At 58.2% G+C, this 27,069-nt stretch overlaps 2 protein-coding genes across 3 annotated transcripts in view; one reads left to right on the top strand and one right to left on the bottom strand.

The window, feature by feature from the left end:
- The window catches only part of LOC131560117 (myomegalin), a 36,248-nt gene extending 17,365 nt beyond the window's left edge, over positions 1–18,883 (bottom strand). The window contains exons 1-13 of one of the 2 annotated variants that reach the window (XM_058808783.1): positions 18,717–18,883; positions 11,812–11,870; positions 11,463–11,641; positions 10,927–11,037; positions 10,431–10,507; positions 9,622–9,745; positions 9,393–9,547; positions 9,028–9,130; positions 3,117–3,236; positions 1,497–1,616; positions 1,173–1,265; positions 858–1,073; positions 188–346 (exon numbers count right to left, since the gene is read on the bottom strand). In XM_058808783.1, the coding sequence (XP_058664766.1) occupies positions 188–346; positions 858–1,073; positions 1,173–1,265; positions 1,497–1,616; positions 3,117–3,236; positions 9,028–9,130; positions 9,393–9,547; positions 9,622–9,745; positions 10,431–10,507; positions 10,927–11,037; positions 11,463–11,641; positions 11,812–11,870; positions 18,717–18,736 (1,536 nt within the window). In that variant the 5' untranslated portion in view covers positions 18,737–18,883. Of the gene's footprint in view, positions 1–187; positions 347–857; positions 1,074–1,172; positions 1,266–1,496; positions 1,617–3,116; positions 3,237–6,531; positions 7,865–9,027; positions 9,131–9,392; positions 9,548–9,621; positions 9,746–10,430; positions 10,508–10,926; positions 11,038–11,462; positions 11,642–11,811; positions 11,871–18,716 lie in introns of those variants that run through there. The other variant, XM_058808782.1, reaches the window with a different exon arrangement.
- A 1,936-nt stretch (positions 18,884–20,819) lies between these two features.
- Positions 20,820–26,677, top strand: PHGDH (phosphoglycerate dehydrogenase). Its single transcript, XM_058808701.1, has 13 exons — positions 20,820–20,951; positions 23,057–23,320; positions 23,568–23,719; positions 23,902–23,967; positions 24,043–24,097; positions 24,173–24,271; positions 24,375–24,507; positions 24,587–24,735; positions 24,922–25,074; positions 25,190–25,322; positions 25,515–25,642; positions 25,828–26,056; positions 26,377–26,677. The coding sequence occupies exons 2-13, from the start codon at positions 23,183–23,185 to the stop codon at positions 26,532–26,534; spliced, it is 1,593 nt and encodes a 530-aa protein (XP_058664684.1). The 5' UTR covers positions 20,820–20,951; positions 23,057–23,182; the 3' UTR covers positions 26,535–26,677.
- Positions 26,678–27,069: the final 392 nt, after the last annotated feature.

The raw sequence follows: 27,069 nt of genomic DNA, 5'->3' as shown, positions 1-27,069 counted from the left end.
GGGGCTGAGGTACATGGATACCTGTGCCTTAATCCTCACCCTGGGGGCCCAGAAGCCCTCTCCTTCCTTCCTTTCTTCAAAGGACATGCATGAAAGCTACAGACAGACTTTTGCATGGCCAAACACCAAAGCAGGAGCAGGGACTCCATTTAATTATGCTTAAGTCAGATCTTTCTGCTGATCTCACCTGCAGAAGCTGCTCCTTGTGTGCCAGCTGCTGAGTCAAACGCTGAACCCTCTGCTCCTGGGCCTGCAGCTCACGGCTTTTCTCCCACTCCAAAGTCTGGAGCTGCTGAGCCTTGTCCTGCAGCTCTGCCTGCAGCTGTTGCACCACAGCACGCAGCTCCTGCAAAGAAAAGGCAAATACCTTGGAATTCAGTCCTCGACACAACCATAAACAGTAGGCCAGTCTGAGAATAGCTATCTGCAATGCTACAACTTTCACATCTCAAAACACACTGCCATGGTGTTTGAATTTATTTCATTGCCCAGGGTATCCATCCACCTAAACCCCTTGCTCTGGCCACAGGCAGAGCTTTAGTCAATCACAGCTAAGCTGTGCAGCAGGGGACATGAACATCACAAAAAGAGATGGGACATTTGCAGAAGTTGAGTCCTGAGTAAGTGATGTACAAGTGACAACATACCCACTATCAAGGGTCTTTGCTGATTCTTAATCCTCAGCTACGACACTGAGGAGGTTGGAGAATTCTCCCTGCCACACATGTGACAAGGGGTTAGGCAATTGTGCCCAGTCTGCTGTCAGCAGAAATGATGAACCAGAGCAGAGTATTGACCACCTCAGTGCTCCTCAGTCATGCAAACCCAGAAACTTCCAGGCTAAGTGCCTGTCACACCTGGTTGTGTTTCCAGGTTGCCTCTTTCTGCTGCTCCTCCTCATGGACTGTGGTCTCCAGGAGCTGGGTTGCTCTCTTGGCTTCAGCCAGCTGATGCTCCTTCTGGCGCTGAGCTCTCTTCAGTTTCTGCACCTCCAGCTTGGTGCAGAAAAGGGCGTTCTGAAGGTCGAGGGGTGACATTTGCTGCTCCTGGGGTGACAGTGGGCTCTCTGACACCTACCAAAAACCAAAAAGCAGGGTGCACAGAAACTCAAGAGATTCTCTTCACATGAAGGATTTAAACACCTGATGTATGTGAGGCTTTCCAGGACATACCTGCTGCTGGCCCAGATGGTTTCTGTGTAACATGTCCCGCAGCTTGGCCATGGTCTCATTCTGCCCTTCAATGATGTGGTACAGCTCCTCTGTCTGAGCCCAGGCACAGCAAACCCCGTCAGTGGCAAAGCAAGCACCAACTCTCCCATCCCAAGCCTCCAGCCTGCGTTATGACACCTCAGCACCACATGAAAGAGGCTTTGCAAGAAATAATTTAGTGAGGTGCAGGATGCCAAGCAGTGGCTCAAGCATTCCTCCTCAGGCACTGCCCACAGGGCTGGAACAGAATTCCCTGTTTTTGGGAGCACCACCCTGAACTATTACCTTACTCTCTTTGCTCTTCAGGGCCTCATTCAGACTCTGGATTGTACGATCTTGCCTTTGTGTTGTTTCTTGAACAGATTTTAATTCGAAATTCAATTCATTCAGCTTTTCCTGTAACAACTGAAGACAGAAATAGGTTTGGTTTATTTAATCCTGCTTAATGCTCTGTGTAAACACCCTTAAGACTCCTTACACTCCTTACTCCATACAGCCCTGGTGTTGAACACATCGAGATCAACGTGGCTCCCTCTAGAGTCGGTAAATCCTGTTGGAGCTGGGTGGAGACCAATGAGCAAACACAAAGGCCCTTCACAGCACTTATTGCAGTGCTTCTGCTGCCTCAGGTGCAGGGCAGAGGTTCCAGGTTTGGGTTCACAGACCATACTGCCTCCCACATACCCCAGGAGAGCCTCACTCAGGCTGCCCCACAGCCCTCCCTCCAGTTCCTATCATTTGTTTCTCTTTACTCAAAAGGAAAGGGGCTGCTTCAGCCCAAAATCCTCCCAAAAATCTGAAAGAAAATATCAGCATGAAGAAGCTACACATTCACTGATCAAATCAGTGGCTTATTTAGCATTAAGTTCTGGCTTCAGCACAAAAGACCCTGGCCACTGCCAGGAACCTCTCAGCAGTCTCTATGGCTGGGTTATAGCCTGAGAAACCTTTGCATTTGACGGTCTCACCCTAAAGAGAACACTACCCACTCAGTTTCAGGACAGTTTGCTGCTTTCACCATAAAGCTCATGACACAGGACATGTTGTGCAGTTAAACAAGTGCTCATTAGCATTTTTAAACATGCTGCCTGTTGACATTCTCAAAGTTGAATGATACATCTCTTCCTATGAGCTTACTCAGGACTCAACTTCTGGAGCTGGAGCTGGTGCTGCCACATCATTTCCTCCTGTTGTTCATCTGTTGACACACCTGTCCTGTTATCTCTGACCTGACACACCCCCTAACCTGTTTAAACTCTTCTAGCTGAGCCCTGGGTCTCTATTTCCATCAAGCTTTGCAGCCCAGGCAGCTGCAGCACCTTATGGCCATCCCCAGATTGAAATAATTATTCCATCCCAATTTTTTCCCCACATTTGATGTGAGGATTTTTCCAGAGGATATAGAGTTTAAGAGCATAATTAGGAACATATACCCTTCTCAACATGTGTTAGTATTGATCTGCCTCAAGAGAACTCAGATACATGTTTCTTTCCCAAGTATTTAAACAGAAATGAAACCAGGACTCCCTCTCCTACACCAGGCTCAGCCCATGCAAATCCAAGAGACAGGAAACACCCTTGTGCATCTCCTTCACCAGCTCCGGAAGGCTCACCAGGCAAGTGGAAAGTTCCTCTAAAATAATGATTTGCAAAATTAAATATGGAAAATTTACACAGCAAGTGCAAAGTTCCTTCAAAAGAATGATTTGCAAAATTAAATATGGAAAATTTACACAGCCCAGCTGCAGGAAAAAAAAAGGTAAATGCTTTTAATTGAATCTGACAGACAATAGCCCTGAGAATCACACACCCTTGCTGGGAGAGAGGTGCAGGTACCAGGAGGCACCCTCTGACACTAACCACACCAGACTCACAGCACTGGATGTGCTCTCCATGGAGAAATACCTTGTTGGCAGCTTCAGAGTGCTGGAGTTGGCCCTGCAGCTCTGCTGCACGCACATTGGCCACGTGCTCCCCTTCTGCAGCGCCGCCTGGAGCTGCCTGCTGCCCTTCATGCTGCAAATTCTGCAAGGAGAAACACAGGGAAACATGAGACAATGGCCCAGCTCCTGCCCTGGCTTCTTCCCTTCTGCTGTCAGCCACCACAGACCCTGCAGCAGGGTTTAAACACGCCCCGTGTGCTTTGCTAACTGGCTCTGAGACATCACTCTGCCCGTGTGTCTCTTCCCTGGGGTGGCAGGCTGGCACCTGGCAGCTCTCTGCCTCATCTGCCACCAGTGCCCTGGTGCACCAAGGCTCTCACTGGGCTCCGTCTCCCCTCACCGCTGCACCACGAGCCCAGCAGCTTCTTGAGCTCTAACCACCGTCTGTGGGCTAAGTCATATCCCTGAACCTGCTCTCCTTCCCATGTGCCCTGCTGGCATTTTAAAAAAGCCTCAAAACCCACAGTGAAATGGTTCCCATGTTCTGTGTCTTTATCAAGCCTACAACCTTCAATCCTTCCCACCAGCTCCTAGCAGTCACCCCCTGCTCTGAACCCCTCCATTTGTGATTTTCTGGGCTCTCCTTCACCACTTCCCATGCTCCAGCACCCACACCGAGTACAATTCCCTGCAGCTCCTCAAACAGGAGCGAATTCAGTGCCACAGCTGAGATTTTTTTCATGACACATACCCATTTATTGGGAATGTAAACAGCCGGCTTTGTGCCACGTGGCCTGCCAGAGCCGGCTGGCTGAGCACAACACTAATCCCTTGTCATCCCTCCTTACAAGTCTGCTGTCCCCCGCCCAGTGAGTTAACTCCTTAGGGCAGCACTCCACCCCAGCCAGCCTCTGCAGCCCTCACAGGGCTCCTTCAGCATTCCTGAATATTATCAGCGACACACGACTGGCTGCACTGGTGCCTGCTCTAGGTGGGAGCCCTGGAAAGGGCTGCTGGATGCAGCACAGAGGCTGTGGAAACGTGGCAGGGCTTTTTGGAGCATCAGCTCCAGGCAGTGCAACACAGCCCCAGAGCAGTCAGCTCCAATTAGCCCTGTCAGGCTGAATCCTCATCCTCGGTGGGCACAGAAATGCTGTCTGTGGGGAAGCCACCAGCACAGGGGAGCTCCCTCAGATCTGTGCCTCTCACAGACACAAGTAACACCTCCCTTTACCCTGATGTTTTGTTAGGATTTCAGTGAATCCTTACAGCTGTGGTGATTACAAATTTTCTCTGCCAAAAGGCTCTGGATGAGGCAGGGAGACCGGCTGGAATCTGTCACAGCAGCTTATTTTGAAATAAGGCTGATTAAAACAGAGGGGGGGGGGGAAAGGAAAACACATTTCCTCAATTTTCACATTAGAAAAAGGGCTGAAAACCTGGAAAGAGCTATGAGCAGGGAGGGGAAATGCAGAGCCAGCTCCAGAGTCCAAAGTTCCAAAGCCCAAGCTGCCTCCCTTGTGCCTCCCTGCAGCCATGTCGACTTCTCCAACATCAGCATTTTACTGCCAATCTCTCCAGCAGCCCCAGCACACACTGAACTTTGAAAATGATAATCAGAGCCCGCTCTGAGCCTGCCGAGCTCAGAGTGCCCAGCACAGAGCCTGGCTGTCAGGAGGGCACCGCCGGCAGCTGCGGGAGTGCCTCACAAAGGCTCCCTCTGGTGCCACCGCCCTGCGGCTGCGCTGGGCAAGGGCAGGAATTGATGGTTCAAGAAACGGAAGATGGTACCTACAAGGTCACACGCCCTGACATCAGAATGCTCCACAAATGTAAAGAACTGCAAAAGCAGTAAGAGAACTGTGGTCCTGTATATTCTAGATATTCCTTTCACATTTATGGACAGGAATCGCTGGACAGCAGCAGCACCTGACTTATAGGAAGGGTGTTGCTTTTACAAACCGAAAGAAAAATCATTTGTGTAAGAACTACTCAGCCTACTGGCTGCATCTGCCTTCCCATTTTTGCTCTTCAAGCCATCCGAAGGATTAAGCCCTTCCCCCTTCAGCCAGACCCTGCGCTGAAGAGCTACTGCTGTCACACCGAGGGACCGGCAGTGAAAAATCCCGCAGGATAAAATCCTGGCAGGGCCGGTCGGATGGCAGAGGCTGCAGAAACTCCTCAAAACACAGCTCCTAGAGGGGGACGGCCACGTGTGACACAAAGCCAACCTGCAAACATGCCACGCTGCTCAGAGAAATCCCATTTTTACCCTGCAAACACACCCCAAGCAGTGAGAACCATCAGCAAATGAGCTGCCATGCCCTGGTTCACATCCTCGGCTGCCGGCGCGATGCCTTTGTGCTCCAAACTCGTTTTCCTACGTTCCTCCCTAGCATCGTTTCTCGAGCAGGCTTTTTATATGGCAAAAAGCCCACAGCTCCGGGAAACGCCCGAGCAGATGGGACAGCGAGCCGGCTAAAGAGCAATTCGGCACCGCCACAGTTGCCATAGAAATAAACGAGCATTTTCCTAATCCCACAGGCTACCTACAGCATTAGGCAGCACTATTGCTAATGGGAATGCAATTAGGCTGACACGGATATTCCACAATTGAACCTGACTGAGGCCTTCTATTCATTACTGGATGTGGTAAAGAAGTGAATTCAGCTTCTTGACAGCATACTAAAGGACATTTCATTAAAGCCAGCTAAACAGAGGCGACCTGGAGCTAGGACTGCTATCAAGAGAGATAACAGCATCCCAAAAGCAGGAGCTTTCACCCCCTCTCAGCAACACCTGCCACTAAGTGATAGATCTTTTCAAAGGATCAGAAAACAAACCAATTATCTTGAATACCAACCCTAAAGTCATCCTCTGGCACAAATCCACCTGCGAGGAAAACACCTTTTCCTCAGGGCACACGCCACAGATGCCTGGGTGGCTCTGCACGTTGGGCAGGTGGAGGCCTGACCTGCAGAGGCAGGGCTGCAGGCAGGCGTTCCCCCACGCTCCAACCATTACTCAGGCACAAAGACAACACACCTGCTGCAAAACACATGCCCAGAAGCTGAAAATACTCCCTGCAGTTGTGGATAAAAGGCACGCCGACTTTAAGCTTAAAGATGAAGTGAAAGTGGTGTTTTCTCAGCAGGAAAACGACAAAGAGCTCAGACCCACCTAGCAGGCTGCAGTGTCAGGGAGGGCTGATGGAGGGGGGGAAGGGTCATGTCCCAGAACACCGGGAGGAAACAGGAGGCAAGAGAATGACTGAGGAGAGAGGCAGCACACCTAAAAAGGACCGAGTTGCCTATTCTTAGCCCCTGATCAGCCACACGTGGCTGGCTGCATTATCTCAGCACAGAAGAATCCCCAGCGTGCTCGGCACTGGACCACGAGGACAATGCTCAATGGAAGGGCGGCACCGTGACCTCTACCTGTACCCGCAGCGGCATATAATCCTCATAGAGGTCATCCCACAGCTCCTGCAGCTCGGAAATTTCCAGGGGAAGGCCCAAAGGAGCTCTGGAAAACGATTTTCTGTCCGTGTTCATGAAGGAAGAACTAGCACATGCTAAGCCAGCAGAAGCACTGCCATCTGCCAAGTCATGGCTGAGCTTGGGAGGGGGCACGCTGGACTTCACAGGAATAGGCAGTCTGCTGCCTCGGGGGCTCTGAAGGGGTTTGTAGTCCAAAGTCTTGATCAAATTGAGGGCCAGCTCCAGCCTGTTCCCGCTCAGGGAAGAGCTCGGGGTCATGCGATCATCCGAGAAATCGTCACATTTCCCATTAGCTTTCAGCCCCTTATCTGCATCTTCATCCTTCTGCTGCGGAGGGCTGGCCTCCACCGTGGTGTCCAGAGACTCGAGAGAAGACGCAGGTGTGCCTTCCTCCATGCTGTCCCCATCCACAGCCACCCTGGAGCAGGTGGACTCGGCCACATCACACATAGACGACTCCTCGTTGCCCATGCTGGCCGACCAGCGGCTGGACAGCCCGCAGGAGATGCTCCTGGCCACCTTCCGGGGCACTTTGCAGATGGCCTCGTAGTCGGCGTCGGCCACACGCAGGGCAGCGCAGCCCCGGCAGCGCCGCGGGCGGCTCCCGGCCCCCTCGGAGCCGTGGCAGCTGTGCGGCTCCAGGCCGTGCTCCTCCTGATCCATCCAGTACTCAAAGCCCGAGTAAGTGAAGTCCTCCTGCAGGAGGGCAGCGTACCGCGCATCAGGCAGGTTGGACAGGTCCACGGTCCCCTCCCCAGCCCTGTCCTCCGTGCTGGAGTCGTCGTTGTTCCTGCGGTACATGCTCGCGATGCAGAACTTGAGACGGTCCTTCTCCAGCAGCAGCTTCTGCAGGCGCTCGATGGAGAGGGCCTCGATGCGGGCGATGACGGTGTCGAACCTGTAGATGCGGTCCAGCATGAAGGCACACTTGCTGCAGGCGAACTCGGACCTGCCGTCCCGGCACAGCTCCCTGCCCAGGACGTGGGAGAGCAGCACCTGGAGGTTCAGCTTGGCCGCCGTGTGGAAGATCCATCGCCGCTGGTTGCCGCACAGCTCCCGGCCGCAGATCCGGCAGTTTTCCTTCATCCTCGCTCCCTCCCGGCACACAAACCCACTCCTGCGGGCTCTCAGGAGACCTTCCCGAGGTCAGCACATCTCCCTCAGTCCCTGAGCCCGCCGGCACGTCTCACCGCACCAATCCCCTCTTTTTAGGGAGGTCACACGCCAGAAACCTTGATTCAATAGAAACATCCCACCCTGCGCGACCTCCTTCACATCCTCACAGCCACACCTGGGCTGGCCCCCCCGCCCCTCCGATGCTGCTCCCTCGCCTCACAGCTCAAGCCCCCGATGCTGCCCCCTGTCTCCTCACGGCCCCCGTCCCCGGGGCTGCCCCTCACCGCGGGCCGCCCCTCCCGTCCCGTCCCGCCCCGGCCCCACCGCCCCGAGCCGAGGATGCTCCTGCCACGGCGGCGCCCGGCTTCTGGCTCAGATTTCAAGATGGCGGCCAAGCCCACCCTCCCGCGCATGCGCATGGCCCGCAAGGCCGGCCGGGATATGTAGTTGCCACGCCCGCTTATGCATGCGCAGTGGTGGCTTGCGCCACGCCCGGGCAGTGCCAGGGGTCGCGACAGAGGCGACAGTGATCGATCGGGACGCGACAGCGCAGGGATCCAGTCTCAGTGCCAGAGACTCTCTCACACACACACACACACACACTAGCGCTTGGCTCCAATGCAAGAGCCTCTCCCAGTGCCACGTCTCTATGCCAGTGCCTGTGCCACGTCCCCGTTCCAATGTCAGTGCCTGTCCCAATGCCAGGTCTGCACCCTAGTGCCTCTGCCAAGTCCCCATCCCAATGCCAGCACCTGTCCCAGTGCCGGATCCTTGTCCCAGTGCCTGTCTCAGAGCCAGGAGCGCCCCAGTGCCGTGCCCAGTGCCCAGCCGCAGCAGGCAGTGTGGGTGGGCACGTCCCCGCAGCACAGTGCCACCAGCACCTGCACAGCAGCGTCCCCACAGGAGCTCTCGCACTGACAGCCCGCGGCTGCTGGGGACAGCGCCGTGCCACCAACATGCAGCGCGGCCAGAGCTGTGCAGCTGCCAGGAACATGCCGCTCTGATCTCTCACAGCCCCGAAATCCTGCCTGACACCATGCCAGGCTGCCAGGGGTATTTTAAGACTTGGGATTTAAATGGCAGACGGGAGCAAGCGGCACCAACACCCTCAGAAGGACTGCACAGGTTGGTGGCTTGTCCCCTGACAGCTCACACTGTGTCCTCTGAGCCCCCCTGCTCCTCCCAGCTCCTGGCAATCACCCAACCCTGCCAGGCTGAACACGGCACAGCCCCAGAAGGGGACAGGGATGACAACAACCAGCCAAGCCCTGGGTGGATGAGCTCCTCCCTGGGGTCTCCCCACCCTTGCCCACTTACCGGGGCCCCCTCCAGACACTGCTGCAGGTCACGCTTCTCTGCTGACAGCATCTCCACCAGCTGGTTGCTGGCAGCCAGCTCTTGGGTCAGCTCTTCGATCCTCCTGAAAGTGACAAAAGGGCATGAGATGCTCAGGGACTGGGATGGCCATGGGATGACACTGAGGACAAAGGTCAATCTCTGGGGCAAAGCAGAGCAGCCTCGGGACTGCTCCCCCCTCTCCCACAGACCAGCTCTCCCCCATTGCATCCCACCAGATATGCACTGCCCCTCAGTCATGCACATCACGAGCTCCTCGGTAGCCCCCAGGAACTGGCACAGCACACAGGCTGGCAGCATAGAGGAGACATGTCTGGGACACCTACCTCTGGGCCATGGAGCCACAGCCATTGTCGCTGCTGTCCTCCTGCTTTGTCCTCGCTGCTTCCTTCAGCTTCCCTGTCAGCTCCCGGCATCTCTCCGCCTCGGCTCTGGCCAGCGCCGTGGCCTGCTCGGCCTCACTGCGTGCCAGCCTGGCCTCCTGCATGGCAGCAGGGTGAGCCCCCAGGCAGCACCCCTGCCTCCTGCCTGGCCCCACCATCCCCTGAGACTCACCTCCTGCAGGAGCTGGATCTTGTTCTCCAGGAGCTCGTAGACGTGCTCCGACTCCCGCTGCCGCTCCTCGTACTGCTGCCGGAGCGTGGCCTGGCTGCGGCTGGTCTGGCTCTCTGCAGCCACCCTGCCGGGCACAGCACCGTGTGCCACAGCCTGCTACGGCATGGCATGGCACAGCACGGTGTGGCACAGCCTGCTATGGCACCTCCTGGCACAGCACAGTGTGCCACAGCCTGCTATGGTACGGCATCTCCCATGCCATGGCCTGGCACAGCACGGTGTGGCTTGGCAGTGTGCAGCATGGCACGGCACAGTCTTTGTGACAGCCTCCACCCCAAACCAGCTGGGCTGGGTGATCTGTACCCCTCCAGGTGCCCTCAAGCCTGGCTGCCCCCATGTCCTGCCCTGAGGACATTGCTCCTCTGGCAGCACCAAGCCATGCTTAGGCTCTGACCCACCACACACTCCCAAAACCAGGGTCTCACAGCTGCTGTGCCACTGCCCCCCCCGCCATCGGTGCCCCATGGTGAGACACCCATGCCATGGCCCCTGGGCACGGCGCTGCCCTCCCCCCCCCCCCCAAACAGGTGCTGTCCTTTATTTTTGGCTGGCGCCAGGGCTGTAAGAGGAGCCCTGTGGGTGCCCAGCCCCATTGCAAACCCCTCCAGCCCCATTGCAGGCCCTTCTACTGCCTGCTACGGGCAGGGTACAGGCAGACATCCCCTGTGCCCGTGCCCACAAAGTCACCACAGGCAGAGCATGGGCACCAGGTCTGCCCCGGGCTGAGGGGCTTGGCCAGCCCCACTCACCATGTGTTGTCCAGGGCTTGTTGCTTCTCCTGCAGCTCCCGCTTCAGGCTCTCCACCTCCACCTTCAGCTCAATGTTCTATGGAGCAGGAAGGAGGTGGGTAGGATGCCCTCAGGCTTGCCTGGACACCCCAGCCCCGCTGCCCACGGGAATGAAGAAGTGGCATGGGGGACCCCCCTGCCATGGCAGGGCTTTGGGTGCTCCTGTCAGTGAGTGGCGCAGGTGGCATTTTAGCCTGTCGGCTCCGGGATGGGATGTACCCACTCCATCTCTGTGCTCCCAAACTTGCACTGTCACCCATCTCGGGCTGGGGACTCCCTCCCCAACCCTCTCCCCGCTCCTGTCAGAGGAAACGAGAGGCAAACTCCCAACAGCAGCTCCCCCAGCCCCAGTGCCATAAGCCCTCCCTGGCATCCCCCCCGGCTACACTCCCCCGACCCCATTCCCTCCCAGAAAAGAGAGGAAACCCGCTCACCCCGTCCCCTCCAGGCACTCACCCGCCGGTAGACATCGTCGCGGCTGTCCTCGCCCTTCTGCTGGACGCGCTCCTCCAGAAAGTAGATGCGGAGCTTGAGGCTGAAATTCTCCTTTTTGAGGTCATTGAGGTGCTGCGAGAGCGTGCGGTACCCGTTAGCCATGGCCGGCGCTCCATGAGGCGGGCATCCCGGCACCCCTCACATGGCGCCGCCGGGACACAGCCTAGGCTCCCTGCCCGCCCGCAGCTCCCGTCGCTGGCCCCGCTGCTCTCCCTTTCCTCTTTTTTTTTTCCGCCTCCCAGAGCTATTTGAGGAATCGCTGGAGCGGGGACAGCGGGTTGGTGAAACCCGAGCCCCGGAGGCCCCCACACGCCGCAGCCGTGAGGGCGGTGAGGGGAGCGTGGCGCCCGGCCGGGCCGGCCCCCTGTGCCGTCGCCACCTGCCCCGCCGCCCCTGCTGCGCTCCACACCCCGCCGCTGTCACCGGGGGACCCGGCACAAATCCTGCGAGCACCCGGCGGTGCCATGCGGGTCCCAGCGTCCCGCGGTCTCTCTCACCTGCTCAAAGTCCCGCAGGGTCTGTGTGTGGGCGAGGGGCCCCATCTCCAGGTCCCGGAGGAGACCCGTCTGCGCCAAGGGGTCAGGCTGGGGCTGGGCACCCGCGGGGCCGCTGCACCCCCTCGGCTCGGCTGGCACAGGCTCCTCATCACCGTCACCCCACAGCCCTTCTTGGGAAGCTGGCAGGGAGCAAGGGCGAGCAGCAGTCAGACCAGCCAAGCGGCCGCTCCACGCCTCGTGTGGCTCCGAGGGGAGCAGAGACAAGGGGACGCCTCGGGGCCCAGAAACCCACGGCCATCCCCGGGCTGTGCGGGACATGCAGGGGACCGGGGCTCTCGGGGTGCCTTACCCGCCATGCCTGGGGCTCCGGGCACCTCGGCTGGCACAGAGTCACTGCTGCAGGGGTCCCTGCAGAGAGCAGCACACACAGCCTGTCACACACAGCACCGGGATCCCCCCCTGTGCCACCCTGCGCTGTGACCGGGGTGCCACTGGTATCTGCACACACGTGGGGACACACGTGTGCCTCCCCACAGCCGCTGGGCAGAGGCTCTGAGTGCGCAGACACGAGGCCCTGGGGGCTGTGCAGATGGCAGTGTCCCCTCAGCAGCACTTTAGCTCCATTAGCAGCCCTGTCAGGGCCACCTGAGCCCCCAGAGCAGAGCCCACAGCTCCCAGGGGGGATCTGGGGCACGAGGCTGGGCCTGGCTGCTCTCGGAGGGACCCTGTGCCTCCGTGCTGCCATGGCTTTCCAGCTCGTAATTGGTTTTTATTTTCAGCTCGGACGTGTGAGTCATTTCATGATTTAAGAGAAAGAAAGAGAAACCCGACAAATAAAAAAAAAAAAAAAAAAAAAAAAAAAAAAAAAAAACCAAAACACCTGGATTGTTGGGGTTTTTCTCCTTTTAAAGAAATCAGAATGTTTATTTTATAATCTCAGCCTGACAGCTTTTTGGTAGGGTCCCAGGGTGGTGGACACTTGTCTCAGCATCAGTGTGCGCCCACATACATGAGGCTGAGCCCCAAAAGCCAAGGAGGGCCAGCATGTTCCTGTGGCACAAGCCATGGTAGGGGCCCCGGGACCGTGTCCCCAGAGCCTTGCAGCAAGGGACAGCACTGCCAACCTGGTCGGGAGCAGGAGAGGCAGACACAGGGTGCCACAGACCCTGCAGCAACAACCCGTCATGGAGGGAAACTGAGGCACAACGACTCTAAACACAGCAGCACTAAGGCGTGGCTGTGTGCCCTGCCAGACACCACAACCAGTGTGATACCCAGAGACAAAGCACCCAGAGGTGTTGTACCTGCAGGCACAGCACACAGAGGTGCAGTGCCCAGGGGCATCTTACCCAGAGATGTGGAACCCAGAGGCACCCAAATTTCAATAACCAGAAGTGTGACTCCTGAGGAGATGAGAGGCGCAATAGCCAGGGAGCTGTGACCTCTGGAGGCACAATTCCCCAGGAGAGGCAGTGCCCCAGGTGTGCCCCAGAGGCAAAGCATCCAACACTCAGGATGCACAAGGATGCACAACACTTAAGGAAACATGGTGCTCAGGGGCATGATATCCCAAGGCATGACATCCCTGGAGGCAAAATACCCAAAAAGGCACATTAACCATAACATGCAAGGCTTGACACCCAGAGGGGCAACACCCAGAGGCACAACAAGCAAGGAGGGACCACAGCCAAGTACTTGGTGCATAGGGAGACACAATGCCCAGAGACAGAATACCCATCCAGGCAGTACAACGCCCCAAATCCTGGGGATGCTGCGGGGTGATGACCAGGGAGCCAGGCAAGGGCTAAGGCTCACCAGCCTACACTGCTAACTTTGCACAGGGAGATGTGCACAGTTGACAGAGAGAAAGGATGAGCCGGGCAAAAGAGGAGGTCCTGTGAGATAGGATTGTCCTGCCCTGGCTCTGAAAAACTGCACAGAGCGGAACAAAGTCCTGTGACTGGAACTCTGAAGGACACCATGGCCAAAAAAGTAACTTTTTCCTGATTAAGGATTATTTAAATAATGAAACACACAACACTGCACGAGCAAATAAGCTTAATGAAATACATGCTGCCACATAAATTACTCTGTTACTCAAATCTCCATCTAGATCATGCAAAATGTAACACAGGAGGAGGGGATAGGATTGGGCTGTACATAAGGGGGATAAGAATTTCACCTGGTTAGGAGGAAGATCCAAAAATACCTTGGGGACAGTCAATGGGCTACTGCTCTCTCCCTTGTCCCAAGCCACAGACACCTTGCTAAGTTTCTGCATATTATTGTTGTTATTACTTGGCTTAACACAAATGCGCACCATCCTGAGAGGGAATAGAATGGGCCCAAAAGTGTTGGAAAAACAACAAGGAAAATCAGACCACCCTCTCTCCTAAAAAATGGCAGATATAGAATATACTGCTTTGAAATCAGAAAAGGAGCAACTTAAAATGTACTTGGCCACAGGTGAAAATAGGGAAAAGCAACTGCAGAAACATTTCAAGGAAGAGAAGGAGAAAAAAAATTGGAAGAAAAGGTAGAGATGATGCTTGTGTGTGCTCCTGCTCCCCCTGACATCACAGAGATTAGAAAATGAATCATATTCCCTGAGGAACAGGATGGAGACATATGGGATGACCCAAATGACAGAAAACTGGGGGAAGATGGTTCTTTGCATCTTTCAAATCCCCCTGAGTATGAAGGCAGATGCATTGTAGAAACAGAAGAGTCAACTGAGCCTTGGTGAATTGTGGGGAATCACAGATGGAAAACAATCCCATTCAATCTGATTCACTTTGAAAAGTGCCACAAACCAGGCTGGACTGAAATTCAGCAGGAGGAATCCTATCAGTGCACACATAGTAACAGCCCACACATTCTGATCCCAGGTGGGCATCCTCGGCTATTAATGCCATTTCTAATAGATAAGGGAACACAAATTCCAGTATTAACAGAGCAGGACACTGAAAAACTGGACAGAGCTGAAATCACTGGAGTGAACAGAGCAAGTGCTACGTGCCAAACCACCAAGGCTGATTTATGGCTCCCAGACGATAAGCACATGTCCTCCCCTCACTTTGCACAAAAGATCACAATGAAAACATTTTGGGTGTCAATGTTCTGAGCAGCCAAACCTGGCAACTGATGCACAGCAACGTTTGGTCCTCCTGTTCAACCCTGACCCTAAAAGAAATCCAGATCCCACATTCCCCCCACAGGGTGCTTACCCTCCCTCATTCAAAAGCTGCTAATGTACCTTATTTTAAAAGCTGCTGCTAATAATATCAATAAGCTGCTAATATATCAGCTGCAGAGCCCACTCCCCATGTAATTCACTGACTGATAATTCACCAAACTTTCACCCCATGTAATTCACCAGTTTGGCTAAAAACTGAATGGAGATGGCAGTTACCTGTTGATTACAGGCACATAGATGGGGTGGGACCAGATTTGGAGAAAAGAGAGATGCCAATGCCAGTGCTGAGCCTTTAACCACTGCTGTGCCAAATATCGAGGAACTGGTAACTCAGCTTCAGGGAGTGCCCCACCCATGGATGGCAACCCTGGATGTAAAATATATGTTGTTTGTGATTCCACTCCAGGAACACAACAAGGCTTCATTCACCTTCACCTGGAAGGGAGTGCAGCGTGTTTTTAATAGGCTGCTCCAGGGATATAAACACTCTCTCACTATTGCTCATAAAGCCCTGGCAAAATCTTAGCCACAACTGTGACCCACCAAATGTTACAATATATCAGTAGATCAATAATATCATCATCATCTTCTTCATTGAATCATCCCAGAATGGCCTGGTTTTGACAGAATCTTAAAGATCATCTCCTTCCAATCCCCCTGCCATGGGCAGGGCCATCTTCCACCAGCCAATGTTTCTCAGGGCCCCATCAAGCCTGACCTTGAACACTTCTGGCAATGGGACATCCACAGCTTCTCTGGGCACCTCAGGCCAGGTGTCATCACTCTCACAGTAAAGAATTTTTTCCAACTATCCAATTCAAACCTTCCTCCTGTCAGTTTGAAGCCATTCCCCTTGTCATGTCACTACAGGCTCTTGTAAAAAGTCTCCCTCCTTCTTTCTTGTGGGCTGCCTTCAGGTACCGGAAGGCCACAATCAGGTGCGGTGCCCCTGAAGCCTTCTCTTTTCCAGGCTGAAGAGGCCAAATTGTCTCTTTGAGAGAGAATTCTCTCAAATTCCCTCATAGAGGTGCTCCATCCTTCTAATCAATTTGGTTGGAGAATATCCTTTGGTGGTTTTGCCAACAAAATACTAAAATACCCTTTGGTATTTTACCAATACCTTTTGGTGGTTTCACCCAAAATGTGGGTTTTGCCCATGTTTTTCCTTTTTCACAAGGAAAAATGTGAGCCTTGAGCTGTCCTACATCCCAGCATCAGAGGCCCCAGCAGGAGGTTAAGTTCCTGTGAGTCTATTGGATTAAAGAAGCCACCTCTGTACTCCTGCAAACCACAGAAAAAACAGAACATGGACAGAATCTACCTAACATAAAGGAGTGACAGCACGTTCTGGGAACTTTAGAATTATTATTAAGACAACTGAAGTTGTCCCATCAACTTGATCTCATATACCATAAATATATACCATATATATTTATGGGGAATGGAGATTCAGTGTACACAGTTCCCTTCTTAATCTGTGTCAAAAGGGGTTGGAAGAGCCAGAGAGAGCAGTAGACATTAACTGCCACTCTTTCAATGACACTGGAACATGATATTCCTATCTAGAGAAGGGCTTGCTGTCCCTGGTGGGGCAGTGACACAAGCAGAGCAGATAAGGAAAGAACAAAGGGAAGGACAGGGTGGGAATATCAGGGGGAATACCCAACTGACTGATACCAGGCCATCCTGTGCCGGTTACAATGCCTCAGACTGGGACCCTGGCAGTGCTCTTAACAACCCAAAAATAACCTTATGTCAGGGAAACAAAATGTGACTGCTCAGGGCCACCCTGAGGCAGGGCCATCCCAGGGCAGTGCCCAGCCAGCCAGAGTGGCAGCCCCGTGCCAGGCCGTGGCACTGCTGGGCCAGCAGGAGCCCAGGGCTCTGCCACAGCCGTGGCACGTTGGGCTGAGCGGGGGCTCCCTCCCTCACTGCCCCAACACTGGGAATTTGTTTGCTGTGAAGGGGAGGCTGCTGCAGTGCTGCTGGGGCTGCAGGAGGACAAGAGCCCTTTCACGGCAGCCTGGAGCACGGAGCTGAGCTGCCAGCACAGCACAGAACGAGGGGGGCTCAGCCCTGGGGCCCCCCACTTGCTGGGCAGCACTGCCCACGCACCCCCAAGCCCTGAGGGGCAGCACATGGCCCTGACTCAGAGCACTGAGCCCTGACTGACTCACAGCACCTCCAGGGCATCACACTGCAGCCATTCCTCAGCACTGCATCCCGGGGTGCCATCGGGAGAGGGGACAGGGAAGGGCTGGCAGCCAGGGCTGTGTCAGAGTGGCTGCTGCCCATGGGGAAAGCATCCTGGGCTAAAGCATCCCCAAAGCACGGGGAGCTAGAACCCAGCAACAGCAACTCACCTCCTTCTGCTGCTGGATCACCTCCCGCGGGGAGACAGACGGACAGAGGGGTGGATGGAGGGATGGACAGCAGGGCCCAGCCGCGTGCTCAGCAGCAGCCACTGTGTGCCGGCGGCTCCGGGCTAGCAGAGGGGCTGTGCCAAGGGCCGGGAAGGGCCAGGGAGAGCGTGGCAGCTCACATGCCGAGCGTGGCACATCCAGCTCCCCGCTGACTCGCTGGCACAAATGTCTCAGCAGGGGCGGAGTGCCACCACGGAGGAGGAGGAGCGGGGACAGCCGTCCCCAAAGCCGCTGCCTGCCTGAGTGTGCGAGCAGGGCACGGCACGGCACGGCCAGCCGTGGACCTGACACGGGGCACGGCAACGAGGTCCCCATTGAGCACGGCACCGAGCGCACGGCACGGCACGGCACGGCCAGCTGCCAACCTGCACACGGGGCACAGCAGCAAGGTCCCCATTGAGCACGGCCGGCCGGGGAGCTGGGCTGGCGCTGGGCTGGCGCTGCCCCGCTCCGGGCTGGCGCTGCCCCGTTCCAGGCTGGCGCTGCCCCGTTCCAGGCTGGCACTGCCCCCGCTCCGGGCTGGCTCTGCCCCGTTCCAGGCTGGCGCTGCCCCGTTCCGGGCTGGCTCTGCCCCGTTCCAGGCTGGCACTGCCCCCGCTCCGGGCTGGCTCTGCCCCGTTCCAGGCTGGCGCTGCCCCGCTCCGGGCTGGCACTGCCACTCTCCGGGCTGGCGCTGCCCCGCTCCGGGCTGGCACTGCCCCCGCTCCGGGCTGGCACTGCCCCCGCTCCGGACTGGCACTGCCCCTCTCCGGGCTGGCACTGCCCCCGCTCCGGGCTGGCGCTGCCCCGCTCCAGGCTGGCACTGCCCCCGCTCCGGGCTGGCTCTGCCCCCGTTCCAGGCTGGCACTGCCCCGTTCCAGGCTGGCACTGCCCCGCTCCGGGCTGGGCGGCTCCGGGCGCGGCCCCGCAGGCGGGGCAGGGCACAGCTCCCGGGGCCTGGCACACACCGCCAGGACGGCGGCTCGGAGTGGAATCAGGGATGGACACAACCGGGGAGGAGCAGGGGCGGCGAAAACGGGCATGGAGAGATGGGGCAAGCCAAGATCCCCACAGCAACACCAGCACCCTGAGCCCCTTCCTTGAGGGCTGCGCTTGGCCCAGCGCCTCCCAGCAAACCTCACATGCCCAGCGCACCGAGGAGAGCTCAGTGATGGCGCAGGCACCAGCCCAGGATGCTACAGCACCCTCTCCTCTGGCACACACACATTGCCCTGACACGCACAGGTCCCCATGGCACAGGGCAGCGAACAGCAGTGTGTCCCCGGTGCTGGACAAGGGACTCCTGGTCCCTTTCGTGCACACCAGCGGCTCCCGAGTTCTCTCGGGCTTGCCTGGTGCAGGGCCCAGAGAGCCCCCGACCCGCGGTCCCACAGCCCCGGCACCAGCCCCAACCCGCGGGACGCCAGCAGCAGGAGGGGACACCCACGGCCCAAAGGAACGGGGTTTGGGACAGGAGTTATCCGGCCCTGCTCCCCCGAGGGAGCGCACACCGATCCTGCCCGCATCCCGCTGCCGGGGGATCCTGGGCCTCGCCCTGCCGCGGCACCGCCACAGCCCGGCGTGGGCACACCGCGTGTCCGGGGCATCCCGACCGCATCACCGCACACGCACCCGCGGCACGGACACGCTCCTCACCTCCGCCTCGGGGCTCGCATCCTGCCCCGCCGGGCTCCGCCGCACCGGGCCGCCCAGCGCCGGGCCGGTCACCGGGGACACCGGGCCCGTCAGCACCGGGCCCGACACCGGGGACACCGGGCCCGACACCGGGGACACCGGGCCGGGCCGCCGGGGTCCCGCAGGCGCTGCCGAGCCGGCCCAGCGTGCGCCGGGGAGGCGGCTCTGCGGCACCGGCCGGCTCCGCCCGCTTCTGCTTCCCCTCCTCCTCCTCCCTGCCTCCATCCTTCATCTTTCCCTGCCTCCCAGCATCCTTCCGTCCCTCCCTGCTTCTGACCCCGAATCCCTCCTTCCTTCCTTCCCTCCATCCCTCCCTCTGACTCCGCATCTTTCCTTCCCCTCTCCCTCCCTCCCTCTGCCCTCTCCCTGATCCATCTGTCCATCCATCCTTAATCTCTCCAGCCGCCCCCAGCCAGGCACCATCCTGTCCCGGCTGACACATCCACCTCCCCACCCCAATTCCCCACTCTGCCCAGTCCCTCTGGACTGAACTCCAACCCTTCCTCACACTTCAGTCCCCCAGAAACAATCCACGATCCCTTCCTCTCCCCTCTCAATCCTTCTTCCAACTTCACAGTCTCCCCAGTTAGCCAGGATCTCCCATGGCACCCTCAAACATCAGTCCTGACATCCTGATTACCTGCCCAGTCATCCTTGGATGCCTCCATCCCAACGTGCCATCCTCAATTCCCTTTGCCACCCCAGAACCCCATGAGTCCCAGGTACTGTTCCAGTCCCTCGATACCCTCACTTGTTTCTAATTGTCCATGACTTCCCAGTCGTCTACTGGGACATTCCTTGAACTCCCACCATCCCAGCCAAACACCCCCAATCTCCCTCACCCCTTTCCTCTTCTTTGCCACTCCCCATCCCAGCTCCAATAACCCCAGTCCCCTTTGACACCCACAACTCCTTTACCTGCTGGACACCCCAATCTCGGGTTTTCTGTGGTTGATATGGCTCCCGAGGTATTAAAAAGTTTTTTTTTCCCAGCCCCATGACTGAAGAAGAAGTCGAGATTCCTTGGCTCTATTTCTCAAGGTTGTTTATTTTTCCTTATCTGTTCCATTCTTTCTCTGACCTGCTGAGATCTGTCCAGCAGGTTGGGTTGTGGCACAGTCCCTGCTCTTGGGGTGATGTTGGCTTTTTGTACTAAGAACTACATGTGCTTTATTTACAATAATTTTCCAATACCTATCACCTATGTTAGACAGTCTGTCTCTACTCTAAACCAATCCAGAAGTGTCACCATCCCAGCAGAAGATGGAGGACAAGAAGAAGGAGAAGAAGGACAGGACGCCCTCAGATTCCTCCATCTTGCCCCTTGAACCCCCATTCTAAAAACCCCAAAATTCTACTTTTTCACCCTGTGACAAATTCACTATCATTCTACTCAAACTCTTGTGCCTTGTAACTCTTCACACAAAGTTGTTGTTTCTATGGGCTAAAATCAAAGGCACAGGTGTTTGTGACTCTGTGCCAAGGTCTCTGAGCCCCCTGCCAGGGTCTGGAATCACCCAGGGCAGCCAGAGCAATGTCCTGGGTTCTGACACCCCAATAGCAGCACTGCCCCTGGCTGCTCCCCCAGCCCCATTCTCTCTGCAGGGACCCTCCCCCTCATTCCCTGCTGCTTGGCCCCATTCTCCTCTGTCCTGCACTGCCACAGCCCTTCAAGCAGCTGTCCCCACGGCCACCCACCTGCCACCAAGCAGAGGCTGTCCTTGCGTGGCATGATGACCAAGGAGCCAGGCAAGGGCTCAGGGTTCCTCTCCATATCCTCTGTGTCACCTGTGTGGATGCAGAACCACAGAGCTGGTGGCAAGAAAGAAGGAGGAGGTGCTGTGGTGATGGGGTGATTCTGCTTTGGCTCTGACAAGTGGATCAAAGTCGTATGACCAGAAGTTTGGAGGACACGGTGGCCAAAAAAAAGTAACTTTTGTCTGATTAAGGGCCATTTAAATATTAACACACATGCCCTGCATATGCTAATAAGTTTAATAATACAACTTACCACATCTATAGCTCCATACTCTCCATTTGGGTTGCGCTCTGTATAACATAGGAGTAAGGGGAGAAATTTGGACTGGATATAAGCAGGGTAGGAATCTTGCCTGATTAAGAGGAAGACCCAAACATACCTGGGAGACAGAATGGGCTACTCTCCTCTCCCTCCTCCCTAGTGGGGACACCTTCATGGTAAGTTTCTGCATACAATTGTTATTATCACCACACAATATTATTTTTATTGTTAAAACTCTATTGCAGCTGGTGCCTTTATCACCAGCAATTCTGTATCTGTATTTCTGCTGCTTCCACATACTGCACTATTCATGAATCTGTGATTAGGAAGGTTTTTATGGAATGTGACCAAACCTATGGTGTTGAATTAATCAGCTGCACTATTTGTGAAGCTGCACTAATGGATATTCCTACTGAACACGACCTATAGTGCCAAATTGGTTATACTCAGAAATTCAGCTCAGCTGTCCCCAGCCCTCTGATCTGTGAGGAGCAGCTGGAACACAGGTGAGTTTATTTTCTGCCAAATTCCTTACTCTAAACGCAACACCTGGTGCAAATGGGGTCAGCAGAGGAGTGCTGTGCCCCCCTATCCCCCTCTTTATCCCTTTTGTGACTCATCAGCCACCACAGCCCCAGTTCCCCAGCACCCATCCCACTGACCCTGCCACCTTCGGGTCCCCTCCAGCCTTCGGGTCCCCTCCAGCCGGCTCTGTTGGTGGCCAGGGGCTGGGGGGACACGCCTGCTGGCACAGCCACCCCTCCAGCACTGCCGGTGTCCCCGCAGGCCCGGGTGCCGTGGGGCTGTGCCTGTGGCCACGATCCCCAGGAGAGGGCACCAGGCGGCCGGGAAAAGCCGCAGATGCGCCGGCACAGGCAGCGATGGCTCGGCCACGCGTGTCCTCAGCACAAGCATCCACAGGCGGGGGAGAGGAGCCACCGATGCCCCGGGCGAGCCCGGGCGGTGCCGGCACGGGGAGCGGGGTGCCGGGATGGCAGGTCCCGGTGTGTCCTGCGGGCACCTGGAGCAAGGTCCTAATGGCTAAAGCAGAGACCGGCGGTGCCAAGGGCTGCGGGGCCGTGTCCCAGCCCACGCCGGCCGGGAGGCCGTGGCGAGGCTGCCCTGTGGCGGTGCCCGGGTCACAGCTCCCTGCCGAGGGGCCGCTCCGGGATCGCTGCAGATTTCACCAGCCGCTGCCCTTGACCGCATCTCTCACCCCGCGCCGGCCGCCCTGGACTTTCCCCGCTCTGGCGTCACGGATGTTCCCGCCGTGGCTGCAGGGCAGCACCGGCTCTGTGCGCAGCTCCAGGCTCTACAAAGCGCTGGGCACTCCCACCCCGGCGGCGCTGCCTGTGGCGAGGACACCCATCCTACTCTGGCCACCTCCTGCCTGCTGGGACAGCTCCGTCACTTGGGCTCTGCTTGGTTTGGCAGCCTCCGGGGCCAGTTTGGTCCAGCAGAGCCTGGGAACGGGCCCACTCCCACTAGGACCCAGGTTCCGCCCACCCCCATCCGTTGAAAGTGCTGGAAGGCAGGGCCAGCCCCTGCACTCCATGGGCAGGATTTGGGGTGTGTGGGGTCCAGGTGCCCGGTGAAGGTCTGGCCGCATCCCCTGCCATCCACACACCCGGTGTCCCGGCCCCTCCCCATCGTGTCTCGGGGCCAGCACTTCCCCCTGCGAGGTCACAGGACGCGGCCACCTGGCTCTTGTCGCATGGAGGGCGTTTGCTGGGTGGCTCCCGTGTACCCCACGGCATTGGGAGCCACTGGCCAGGGCTGGCCCCTGTCCCCGGTCCCTTATCAGGGCCATTGCTCAACAGCAATGGGGGTGGGCCGGGGCCGCGGCACTGCCTCCCCTCTGAGCTGTGGGGTCTGGGGAACCCCCATTTCTGGGCGAGCTGGGGAGGGCATGTCTGGGTTCGCCATGGGCTGGGCTGCTCCCTGCCAGCGGCACCCCCAGCTTGTGGGGAGCCACCCACGCCACCGTGGCTGCCACTGCCATCCCCCTGCTGCCTTACCGAGCTGTCATATGAGAGACGGAGAAACTGAGGCAGGGTCGGGACAGGCTGGCCCCTGACCCACGGGGTCGTGGCAGGGCCCCTCCTTCCTTTTCTCTGGGGGGCCCGGCCCAGCCCTGGCCCCGCACCCCTCGCCTCCTCCCCCCCCCGGGGGCGGGGAGGATGAGGGGGGGACCGGGCGGGCTGGGGCGGGGAGGGGAAGGGAAGGAGGTGGGATTATGGAGACGGGACCCAATGAGCCCGAAAAACGTGACCGCCCGCAGCTCTTTTAGCGCGGCGGAGGGGCAGCAGCAGCCTCTCGGCGGCGTGCGGAGAGAGCCGGCACCCCCGTTCCGTCCCGTCCCGTCCCGTCCCGTCCCGTCCCTCCCGTGCCGCCGGCCCGCTCCGCCATGGCCCTGGGCAAGCTGCAGAAAGTGCTGATCAGCGAGAGCCTGGACCCCTGCTGCCGGGAGATCCTGCAGGCCGGCGGCCTCCGGGTGCAGGAGAAGCCCGGGCTGAGCAAGGAGGAGCTGCTGCGGGAGATCCGGGTGAGGCACGGCTGCACCCACGCGTGGCTGGGTGACTGGGTGGGTGGGTGGGTGGGCACAGCTCAGGCCGGCGGTCCCGGGTGGCAGCGGACCCCTCCGACCGGTCCCCGCCTCCCGTCTGATGCAAGAGCCCGGCCGCTTTGACACGGCAGGTCCCGGACCCCGGCGGCGGCTGTCCCCGTCGCGTCACCCACCCGGGGCCATGGCCCCGACCCTGGTCCCATTCGCCGTGTCTGTCACCCCTTAGGACTGCGATGGGCTCATCGTCCGCTCGGCCACCAAAGTCACGGCCGAGGTGCTGGAGGCGGCAGAGAGGCTGAAGGTGGTGGGCAGAGCTGGCACGGGCGTGGACAATGTGGACGTGGAGGCAGCCACTAGGAAGGGCGTCCTGGTCATGAAGTAAGAGCAGGAGTGTGGGGACATCCGTGCCCGTGAACCTGAGGAGGCCGGGGAGACTTCAGTAGGGTGCTCTCCCCGCCCATGGCACCCCTGGCACCCCCCTGTGTGCCTCCATCCTCACGGGGCACAGATCCCTGTCAGCCCGGGGGACTCACACCAGTGACACCCCTCTCCATCCCCAGCACTCCCACCGGGAACAGCCTCAGCGCCGCCGAGCTCACCTGTGGGATGATCCTGTGCCTGGCCAGGTGAGCACAAGGCAGGATGCAGACAGGCGTGCCCTACAGCCCCCTACCCCACACTGACCACGGCCTCCTTTTTAGGCAGATCCCGCAGGCAGCCGCCTCCATGAAGGAGGGCAAGTGGGACCGTAAGAAGGTAGGAGGCAGTGAAGCACCTCGGGGTGGGGGTGTCCGTGTGAGGTGTGCTCACCCCTCTCCCTGTGCTCCCTAGTACATGGGCATGGAGCTGAACGGGAAGACGCTGGCCGTGCTGGGGCTGGGACGCATCGGCAGGGAGGTGGCCACTCGCATGCAGGCTTTTGGCATGAAGGTGAGGAGATGGGGCGGGGAGGAACGATGGGGAGCATCGACCTTCCTCACCTGGCCAGAGCCACCGTGCTAGGCTGCAAGAGTGAGTGCCTGCTCTGCCTCAGACCATCGGCTACGACCCCATCATCACCCCCGATGTCTCAGCCACCTTTGGTGTGGAGCAGCTGCCGCTGGAGCAGATCTGGCCCCGCTGCGACTTCATCACGGTGCACACGCCGCTGCTGCCCTCCACCACGGGTATGGAGCGGGCACGGGCACAGGGAGCTTTGGGGAGGGCTGGGGCAGCCCCCTTCTGCTCACAGCCCTCTTTCTGCAGGGCTCCTGAACGACAGCACCTTTGCCAAGTGCCGCCGTGGCGTGCAGGTGGTGAACTGTGCCCGCGGTGGCATCGTGGACGAGGGCGCGCTGCTGCGGGCGCTGCAGTCGGGGCAGTGTGGTGGGGCTGCCCTCGATGTCTTCACACAGGTGAGTGGGGCTGTGGGGATGCCCTGAGCTTGGCTCTCTCTCAGCACCACCTTAATTTTGCCAAAGCAGCCCAGCAAACGCTGTGGGGCTGGGACCAGGAGCAGCCCTCAGCTTCTCTCCTTGCAAAGGAGGTGGGGTAAACACCCCGTGCTCCGAGCTGATGGCAGGATGGAACTGTGTCTGCAGGAGCCCCCCAAGGACCGTGACCTGGTGAACCACCCCAACGTCATCTCCTGCCCACACCTGGGTGCCAGCACACGAGAGGCACAGAGCCGCTGTGGCAAGGAAATCGCCATGCAGATCGTGGACATGGCCACGGGGAAGGGGCTGACCGGCGTCGTGAGTGCCCTGCAGCACCTGAGCTCCGTGCCTCAGCTACCCCAGCTGTAACCCATGGGAGCAGTGCTCCATGGGGGACCCCTGGCAGGCTCTCACTGCTCACTCTCTCCTGCAGGTTAATGGGCAGGCTCTCAGCAAGGCTTTTTCACCCCAGACCAAGCCCTGGATTGCCCTGGCCAGGGCCCTGGGCACGGTGCTGTACACAGTGAGCAAGCAAGTGCAGGGCAGCGTGCAGGTCTGCACCCTAGGTGAGCCCAGTGGGCAGGCAGGAGAACAGATGGACAGGAAGATGGTTGACAGTGGGATTGGAGCCTTGAGTGTGCAGGGATGGATGGGTGGATGGATTGGGTGGGTGGAAGGAGCAGCCCCAGACTGGCCACTCCACTGCAGGCCTGACCTCTCTGCTGCTGGCTCATGCACACCTCCTCCCTGCACCCCAGGAACACCCCTGAAGGAGGCTGGGAGCTACCTGACACCTGCTGTGGCTGCGGGCTTGCTGGCTGGAGGGACACAGAAGGAGGTGACCCTGGTGAATGCCATGCTGCTGGCGCAGGAGGCTGGGCTGAAGGTGCGTGGACACCCAGGCTCTGCACCCCAGCCTTCCCCAGCAGGCAGCATGAGCCTGGGGACACTCCACTGTGCTGCTAATGCAGCATTGAGGCTGGCTGTTCCCTGGGGTGCTCCGTGGGACATCCCTTCCCTGCCCCAGCCACACCAGGACCTGAGCACTGAGTGGCCGTGTCTCCCTGGCAGGTCACAGCCACCCACAGCGATGTGGCCCCCGAGCCCGACAGCAGCACGGGTCTGGTGCAGGTGTCCCTGCAGGGCACCCCACACCAGGTGACAGGGACAGTGCAGGGCAGCACCCCGGCCCTGCGGCAGATCAACGGGGCCACCTTCCAGCTGCCAGCCCCCCTGTCCGGCCCTCTCCTCATCTACAGAGCCAAAGCCTCTGACAGCAGTGCTCTGGCCACGCTGACCGGTGAGTGCCTGTGCCAGCCCTGAGCTGCAGGGACAGCCTGGGCAGCCCCCACAGCCAGCCTGGAGCTGAGCCCCTGCTGCAGCAGATGGTGCCTGGATGGATGGATGGATGGATGGATGGATGGATGGATGGATGGATGGATGGATGGATGGATGGAGGGGTTTGGGCAGGGGGTTGTGTGATGTTGAGCAAAGGACTTGGGCTGGAGGAAGAAATAGCATCATGGGCCTCTGAGCGGGGAGTTGGGGTGAGCAGAGGCTCAGTTCCCTGCTGGGGCAGTGGGGCAGCCTGTGGTCCCTCATTCCTGTTCTCCCCTCCAGGGCTGCTGAGCAAGGCAGGGGTGCAGCTCCTGTCCTACCACAGCTCCAGCACGGTGGCAGGGGAGCAGTGGAGCATTGTGGGGCTCTCAGCAGCCCTGCCCAGCCTTGGAGAGCTAAAGCCTCGTGTCACAGAAATCTTCCAGCTCCACCTGCCATAGACCCTGACTGCTGACCAGGACTCTCCCCATGGCTGCAGCATCTGGGCCCTTCCCAGCTGGGGAAGCATTGCACATGGCCATCCCTGAGCCCCACATTGGGTTTGGGGTGGCCCCACGTTCAATAAAGGGTCTAGAAGCAGAGAGCATGTGGTGCCTTGTGCGGTCCTTTGTCCTCAACCCCAAACCCCCTCCCTCCTGCCCCTGCTGCTCCCTGGCCCTGCTGCTGTTTGCTGAAGGGTGCAAAGGTTCCTGTGGTTGCTGAGGTCCTGTCTGGCCACAGTCCCGTGATGGGACATGGCCCAGAGAGCAGCACTGCAAGGGGCACGAGCCTCCCCGGGAGCCACTGCGTCACCTGTGCCCTCCTGCCCACGGGTTTTACCATGAGGAGGTTTCAGTTTGAGGACATCATGGGCAAAATGCCATCTTGCCCCCATAAAGTCGCAACTGGGAGGCTGAGGCTCACTTGAGTCCCCCAGACTGTCAGGGCAAACTCCCATGTCTAACAGGGCAGGTGGCCATGGAATAAATCCCGTAA

Source organism: Ammospiza caudacuta, chromosome 7, assembly GCF_027887145.1.
Source record: "Ammospiza caudacuta isolate bAmmCau1 chromosome 7, bAmmCau1.pri, whole genome shotgun sequence".
NCBI lineage: Eukaryota > Metazoa > Chordata > Aves > Passeriformes > Passerellidae > Ammospiza > Ammospiza caudacuta.
Note: the sequence above shows the minus strand (reverse complement) of the source record. Positions and strands in the feature narration are given on the sequence as shown.

Coding starts and splice junctions, on each gene's coding strand:
- PHGDH (XM_058808701.1), top strand. CDS start 23,183: ATGGCCCTGGGCAAGCTGCAGAAAGTGCTGATCAGCGAGAGCCTGGAC. Junction 24,272..24,374: donor TGCAGGCTTTTGGCATGAAG/GTGAGGAGATGG, acceptor GCTCTGCCTCAG/ACCATCGGCTACGACCCCAT. Junction 25,323..25,514: donor CGTGCAGGTCTGCACCCTAG/GTGAGCCCAGTG, acceptor CCTGCACCCCAG/GAACACCCCTGAAGGAGGCT.